Source organism: Poecilia latipinna, unplaced genomic scaffold, assembly GCF_001443285.1.
Source record: "Poecilia latipinna isolate Pla-1442-1.1 unplaced genomic scaffold, P_latipinna-1.0 Scaffold1287, whole genome shotgun sequence".
Lineage (NCBI taxonomy): Eukaryota > Metazoa > Chordata > Actinopteri > Cyprinodontiformes > Poeciliidae > Poecilia > Poecilia latipinna.
Window position 1 is genome coordinate 35,410 of NW_015113903.1, and position 8,127 is coordinate 43,536.

At 44.5% G+C, this 8,127-nt stretch overlaps 1 protein-coding gene and 1 long non-coding RNA gene across 2 annotated transcripts in view; one reads left to right on the forward strand and one right to left on the reverse strand.

Moving 5' to 3' along the window:
• The window catches only part of LOC106961314 (uncharacterized), a 20,430-nt gene continuing 12,303 nt past the window's right edge, over positions 1-8,127 (reverse strand). Inside the window, exons 2-3 of the long non-coding RNA XR_001427748.1 lie at positions 4,884-4,887; positions 1-574 (exon numbers count right to left, since the gene is read on the reverse strand). This is a non-coding gene — a long non-coding RNA (uncharacterized LOC106961314). The remainder of the gene's footprint in view (positions 575-4,883; positions 4,888-8,127) is intronic.
• The window catches only part of lamc1 (laminin, gamma 1), a 70,962-nt gene continuing 65,560 nt past the window's right edge, over positions 2,726-8,127 (forward strand). The window contains exon 1 of the mRNA XM_015054958.1: positions 2,726-3,146. Within this exon, the coding sequence (XP_014910444.1) occupies positions 2,726-3,146 (421 nt within the window). The remainder of the gene's footprint in view (positions 3,147-8,127) is intronic.

An 8,127-nucleotide genomic window follows, 5' to 3' on the forward strand; every position in this document is an offset into this window, starting at 1 on the left:
AGATCTTTTTCCCTCCAGTCTGTTTCTCTTGAGCCTCCATGTTTGTTTTTATTGATGTTTCCAATAAATCTGAGATGTTTCCACCTGAAGCTGCTCCTCTTCATCATCTGCTCCTCTTCATCATCTGCTCCTCTTCATCGCCTGCTCCTCTTCATCGCCTGTTTTGATCGGACCAGAAACCTTATGGACCAGATGAGACGTTGGTTTTACATGTGTAGTTCTCTAGAAGCACCAGCAGGGGGCGGAGTTGACGTCTCGTCTTCCTCCAGATTCTTCTCTTGTAGAAACTAAAAGAAAATAATAATAAATGTGGAACATTTGGTGAAGTTTGATTAATTTTAAGTTGGATTAGGTTCAGTTTTGTAGTAAAATCTGTTCAGATGTTTATTTAAAATCATTTTTATCCCATTTAATCCTTGAATGATCTACCTGAGTCCTGGAGTTTTGACCTGCTGTGATCAATCTGCAGGTTGATCAGCTGATCAACTGATGGGACAAAGACTTGTGGTTTGATCCTCTGATCTGGAAACGCAGAGTCCTGGACTGTCGATGAGTTTTTGGTTTTTAATTAATTCTTGGACATTTTGGTTCAAAACGTAAAAACATCTGAATGTTGCTTCATTCTGATTCCAGCAGGAGGAAAATGTTTGAACGATGTCATAAATTGTTCCTGTTAGTGATCAGTTCCCTCCTCTGAGCTCCTGCTTCAGCGTTTTTCTTGGAATAAACTGATTTTCCGGGACCAGGTGTTCCTCAGGGCTCATTCTTTGGTCCCACCTGGTTTTTATCCGGCTCCGTTTTTACAGAATCACCGATATGCAGACGATGAGCTGATCTTCTAACCAAGCTTCACTCTGTTTCAAACTGACCAAACCAAATATTTTTCTGGTCTTCATGTCTTTAAGTTTATTATATGTGATATTTCAATGACTTTTATTATTGTTGGTTTTTATAATCCAACAAAATGCTGAACAACTAAAACTGAAGCCGGCCGTTTCAGCACATGGGAGTGAAAAAGCTGTAAATATATGAAGAGCATACACTTTATTTTTCACAGTTCCAATATTAAACTATAAAAGCAGATTTTTATTACTGCACATGAAAAGGTCCCAATAGGAAGAATGTTAGACTAAGTCAATATATGCAAAATATTTAAAAACGGAAACTTAAACCTGGTTTTGTATCAGTTCGTTAGTGGCAGGAAGCTGGAGCACCGAGAGAGACCTGGGACTCAAACCCACAACCTGCTGCAGAGCGACCAGCCACACTGGCAGGTTTTACACCTTTCAGGAGGTTTAATGTAAGAGTCCATCATCTCACACCCCTTAGTGGGTCAGGAGCTGCTGCTGCCTCTCCAGAGCGTTTCAGGAGAGAGGTGGGGTCACCTGGACGGGTCACCTGGACGGGTCACCTGGCTGTCACAGGGCAACACAGAGACCATGCACTCTCACACCTAGGGAGAACATAGAGAGGCCAGTTAACCTGACAGTCATGTTTTTGGACAGGGACAACATGGAGACTCCATGCAGAAAGACCTGAGGCTGGGAATCGAACCCAGAACCTTCTTGCTGTAAGGCAACAGCTGCACCACAGTGCAGCCCCTAATATGGGAATATTTTTTTTAATAAACATTTTTCTCTTTATTTAGATTTTAATAAAAATATCAGAATGATTTATTCTGTAAAAATCAAAGTGTAAATTTTTATTACCATCAGAAAACAAACATTTTCTGATTTTAAAGTTTGTTTGGTTCCAGATGAACTAAACATCCAAACTACAAGGTAGAAAAATCAAATAAAAAGGAAATTTTATATCTAAAAGATTTTTAGAATATTTGATCCAAATGGACTGGCGACCTGTCCAGGTGACCCGCCGCTCGCCCGAAGCGTTCACTGGAGAACCAGAACCCCTCCCGACCCAAGGACGGACGGATGGATGGATGATTAGATGGTTAGATGGATGGATGATGGATGGATGGATGGATGGATGGATGGTTAGATGGATGGATGGATGGATGGATGGATGGATGGATGGAATTAATGGATGAACAGATGGATGGATGGATGGATGGATGGATGGATGGATGGATGGATGGATGGATGGATGGATGGATGATCCTCATCCTGAATATTGTGGAATAAGTACCAGAAATCCTGTTCATGCCTTTGTCCACTAGGGGTCTCTGTCCTCCCTCCTGTGAGGGGAGTTTTTCCAGCAGGACCGAAATCTGCTCCAGGATCAGTTTCATGTTTATCAAACTCAAGTTCATCTCCGGGAATCCTCCGCTGGTTTTCCTAAATCTGGGAGTTTTTCCACGCAGCAGCAACTTCAACTCTGACCTGAATATTAAACACGTGATTCGGCGCAGACCGGACTTTGAAAAGTGTGTTTAAGTTTGCGCAGTGATTGCGGGTGCGCAGCGGCTCTGCGGTGATTTGGTGACTCCGGAGGAAGAGGCGGACTCTTCTCCGCAGCCTGTGCGCCTCGGAGCTGCGCAGTAGCGGACTGGGTGTAGTCTGGACTCCCGTCTTTTCCTGCTGGAGTTGTGGGTGCATGGCGGCGGACACAAAGAGCTGAGAGCGACCTCGGACAGCCAGAGAGCAGCAGCACAGAGCCGCGGAGCCGGAGCCACCAGTCGCTCCTCGTTTTCCAGGATCTTCCAGTCCGGGATCGTTCCTGCGGGAAACTGACGGGGAAACTTTGGGAAAGTTTCAGGAAAGCTCCGATGGGAGTTTTGCGGCCGATCGGGAGGACGGAGCGGGCGGGCAGGATGCAGAACCTGATCCGGGCTCTGGTGGCGTGCAGCTGGGTGGCCGCGGTGTGCGTCCGCGGCGCCATGGATGAGTGCGCGGACGAGCAGGGCCGACCGCAGCGCTGCATGCCGGAGTTCGTGAACGCGGCCTTCAACGTGACGGTGGAGGCCACCAACACCTGCGGCTCCCCGCCGGAGGAGTACTGCGTCCAGACCGGCGCCACCGGGGTCACCAAGTCCTGCCACATCTGCGACGCGCGAGACCCCCGGAACCACCACAACGCCGCGTACCTGACCGACTACAACAACCAGCAGGACGCCACCTGGTGGCAGAGCCAGACCATGCTGGCGGGGATCCAGTACCCCAACTCCATCAACCTCACCTTGCACCTCGGTAAGAGCCCGGGCTGCGGGCCCAAGACACACACTGCGCCAACACACACTGCGCCTAAGCTGGCTGCTCCACTGCGCCGTTTGGAGACCTTGGTCACTAAATATCTAAAAATTGGTTTTCACTGAAGTACAGCTGCTGTCTGGAAGGGATCTGGGGCAGATTGGAAACCTTGGGAACTTTGGGTTCAGATTAGGGACTTCTGGGTGCCGGTCAGGAACGCTGCTGGACATCAGGAACTTTACTGCAGATCATTCTGACCTCAGATCATTTAAGTCTGCAGGCTGTGGTGGATCTCTGTTCTGCTCTGTTCAGGAGTTTCTTCATTGGGGGTTCTGGATGGTTCTGACCTGGGGCTCGGCTCAGGCTCAGGGTTCTGATGTACCAGCCACCTTTGAACACATCATCTGGTGTTAGATTCAAGTTCTCTGGGAGATTCAGGAAATCTTTGGGCGTAAATGTGCTGCAGATGTTTCTGCTGAAGAGCCTGAATGAAATAAATTAAATAAGAAAAAGAAAATGACTAAAGTTAAAATGTTATTAGCAAATATGATGATGATGTTAGGGTCTTTAAATGTAGATATTTGTACATCTGCTGATCTATTATTGGTGATCTATTATTGGTGGTGACTGGAGTTTGTTCAGTTCAGCTGCGACTTGATGGTGGAAACTGGATGGTTTTGATCTCCAGACGATTTAAAGATGTCTGAAATTATTCCTGCATGTTTTGGATGTTTTCTTCATTTTTCTGGTTATTAATGCTCCATCTGCTTCCTCACTGTCTTCATCGCTGTCTTCATCGCTGTCTTCATCGCTGTCTTCATCGCTGTCTTCCTCGCTGTCTTCATCGCTGTCTTCATCGCTGTCTTCCTCACTGTCTTCATCGCTGTCTTCATCGCTGTCTTCATCGCTGTCTTCATCGCTGTCTTCATCGCTGTCTTCCTCGCTGTCTTCCTCGCTGTCTTCATCGCTGTCTTCCTCGCTGTCTTCATCGCTGTCTTCATCGCTGTCTTCATCGCTGTCTTCATCGCTGTCTTCCTCACTGTCTGTTCTCTGTTGGATGTTTTGTAGCTGAATCTGTTTGATGTCTGAAAGTCTCTGATTCTGTCTGAAACCAAGAAAACATTTCTCTACTTTGTTTCCTCTGTGGATCTTGACCTTCTGACCTTCTGACCTTGTCTGACCTTGTTTCTCAGTCGTGACTCTGAAATAGATTCATTGAGCTCTGACTCGGTCGTGGAGAAACGTGTTTCTTCCTGAATCCGTTTATTCTCAGAACCTCCAGCTGTTTCCGACCAGAACCAGGAAGAACCAGCCAAAGGCCATAAACCAAAATCTGACAGTTTATTGGTCCTTCTGGTTCAGACCAGCCTGATGGGGTCTGGTCCTGATGTGGGACACCTGTCCTCTGAGGAGGACAAAGCTTCGTCTGTAATCTCAGGAAACCCGCCGTGAGCTCAGCGCTCCCTGTAACTTGGTGTGTTTGGACTCTTTGAAGTGCGGCAGGAAGGCGACGTGTTCTGACTCGACTGTGCAGAGACGGGCCCCGGGGCCACATGAAAGCGCCACAAAGAAGAAAACCTGCAGGAGGAGGAGGAATGGAGGCCTGGAGCTCTGCAGCTGAAAACCTGCAGTTAGTTTTAACCAGGACTGAGATCTGGTTGAAGCTCAGGCAGGAAGACGGGCCACGTCCTCTGGAGACAAACAGAAGACACAACATGGGACAGCCTGCTGTAAAACGATACTCGGACACGAGAGCTGGATTTAAACCAGAGTCTGAAGGAAATGCCTAACAGGAGCAGGAACTGGATTAAAGGCTGAATTAAATCATAACTGGTCTAAAAACCTAAACTCAGACTGCTTGGTCTCACAGCAGATGAAATCCTGCAGCAGAAAACTGGTCGGATCAGACCGAGCCGCTCTGGAGACACAAGCTGAGGGCCAAACTCTCCAGATTCCTCCCTGATGAAGAGCGCTGAAGCGTCCGCTCCGGTTCAGAACCGCCGTCCTCTGTGCTGGACCGCTGATAGACCCAACAAGACTGGACATTCAGACCAGAACCGGACAGACGACGAGTCATCAGTCATAGTTTATATTAAACAAGTTGTTGGTATAGATCAAGCTGCTTCCTGCACAGCAGACATAAAACCAGAAGACGTCATGCAGGATGTTTCATCCTTTCTGGATGTTTTTCTTATTTCATCAAAATGTTGAAAAGTTTTCTGGAGTCGTTCCTGGTCTGAATCATAACTTAGTTTAATGCTGTTTTCTTTGACTAGACACTTTATTTGATTTTAGTGGAATAGGAACGTGTCGTCAGCGTAGAGGAACGCCAAATAAAATAAAGTGTTTTTACAGAGAAGGTAACGCTGAAGCAGCAGAAATGAGGATGTTATCCTCTCTGCACAATTTGAAGTTTTATGTTGCACCATGAAATGTTTCTGTTTTCTAAAACTAAAGATCAGGGACGATAAGATAACCTTTGCAGTCATAAAGCCTGAAGAAGTTCAGGATCTGAACATAAATTTTAACGAGTTTGATGTTTTTTTATTTTCTTGGACCAGTTTTTAGGTTGTGGTAGAACAGAGGAGCGTTTTCTGTCTGCAGCAGGTCTGAAGTTTCCTCTTCATCACAGAACTTCACAGATTCAGCTCAGCTGGCTGAATGTTTCATTTTTACTTTATTTAAACTTTAACTCAGGGTTAACTTTAGTCATTGAATCCTGGGGAACTGAATGATCTGAATCAAAGCTTTACTCTGGTTTGATGTTCAGTTTGTTGTGTTGGATCAGATTTTCTCTGACAGACAGAGTTTTGTCGTCGGCGTCGAGGATTGCCAAAGAAATCAGAAGAAGTTGCTCGTGGTGATCTTGTTTTCTTTGGCCACAAAAATAACTTCCTGATTACAACAGATCAGTTTAAATCATTTATTTTAAGTCTTTATGTCGGGACCAGACTTTATGCTTTATTAAAACCTGGAGACGTTTACAGGAAGCATCTGAATTAGATTTTCTTTGACTTTACTTCCTGTACAGGTCCAGTGCAGCAGAGAGAGGCGGTGATGAAATCAGAAAACATGTTAATCCAGCAGATAATCCAGCAGATCCGCTCCGGTCAAACAGAATAATCCCATGTTTTTACCTGGAAGGTGGTGGAATAAATATTAACAGTAAAACGAGGCCTTAAAGGAACAGAAGCAGGTTTTTATTCAGACATGATGTCACCGGCTTCAGGAGGATCTGGATAACAAACGAGGCGTTTATGGTCTGTATCGTGTGTAGGAAAACACGGCTTTGTGTTTTAACTTTGCAGAAAGGTCAAAAAAGAGAATAATAAACACGTTTCAGTGACTAAAGTCTCACATCTGAAGACTCTCCGGATGGAGCAGAACTCATCCAGTGGTTCTGAATCCACGGCCCCTTCAGGAACCCTGGATCTGTGTGGGAAAACCGTGTTTCCCAACCAGTCCTGTTTTCCTGCGGCGCGGCCAGCTGCTGTAAATTACACCAATCTGAGAGCGAACCCAGGGCGGCGGGGGAGGGGGCGGCCGGACTCCGGCATTGTTTAGTGGCTCTGGAATGAGCTCAGCGTGGGAAACTGGGAAGTGTGGAGATTACTGGGCCGGCACAGCTGGAGCCGCGGCGTCGCTCAGCTGAGGAGACAAACGTCTCTGAAGCTTCACTGCAGATTCCCGACACTCAGGAATCCGGAATCCGGGATGAGCCGAGGTTTTCGAAACGAGGTCCGGTGTTGTGGTTCCGACCCGTCTGAGGAGGTTCTGTTCGTCGGCCAGGAGTTCAGACTTCAAAGCAGCGAATGAACTTCCAGCTCAGATGATCTGGAATCTCCACATGACGCTCCGGCAGCTCCCCGGAAAACCCTCCACAATATTCATAAAAACACTGGAATCACAATAAAAACATGTTTATGTTTTTAACTTTAACCCTTTAACTGCCGCACCTAGAAAAAAACTTGTGAAAATTTTTTTATTTGCATTTCTTTTACCCTAGGGTGATCCATAAACACAATCAATTTTTTTTTTCAACAGTCCCTGTGGTTTTGGAAATATTGATCTCTACCAAACGGTTGAGATGGTCACTTAATGGTTTAACTCTTTGACAACCACAAAAAGAAAAAAACTTGTGAAAATGTTTTTCCTTGCATTTCTTTTACCCTAGGGTGATTCATAAACACAATCAATATTTTTTTTCAACAGACCCTGTGGTTTTGGAAATAGAGATGCAAGTTAATAATAAATGTAGCAAATTAAGCTAATGTAGTTGACATTTATTTCTTTAGTATAAAATCAAGTCATTTTCCTCTATTGGTGCAAATATGAAACAAGAAGTGTTATTACAGTGTTATACACTAATAATAATTATGGCATTATCTTACAAAAGAATTTTTGTGACTTTCTGAGTTGATATTAACAAATATGGTAAAATTTTAGAATAAATATGGGGAAATCATAATTTTCACTATTACTAACTAATTTAAACTTTTCAACCATCACTAGGTTTGTACATGACCTAATAAAAATACCAAGTACAGTAGATAAATTAAAATAAAATGCTAATTTATGAAGAAATAAACAACAAAAAAATGTCTGGGGTAATGGATACAGTTTATTTCTGTCAAAATGCCACAAAAAACACAATCAACAGACCCTGTTGACTGATTTTAATTTCAACCAAGAAAAACATTGCGTCAAACAAGGAAATATTACATTTTAATTTTTCCTATCTTCAGTCAGTGTCAGCAATCAGGTCAAAGCATGATTCATGGTGCCAGTAGTCCTCCAGTGACAGGAAATTGAAAACACCCATAAAAAGAAGGATCGCTAGGAAATGCTGTATTTCTTCAGGGCTAGTCTTGATTTTATCCCCCAGCTCTTGAGCAGAGTACAAATTGGTGTGATGTGTTCAATCATCTCATTAGTGAAGAACATTTTGAAATACTGAAAGGGTTAGTGTAGGGTTAGGGTA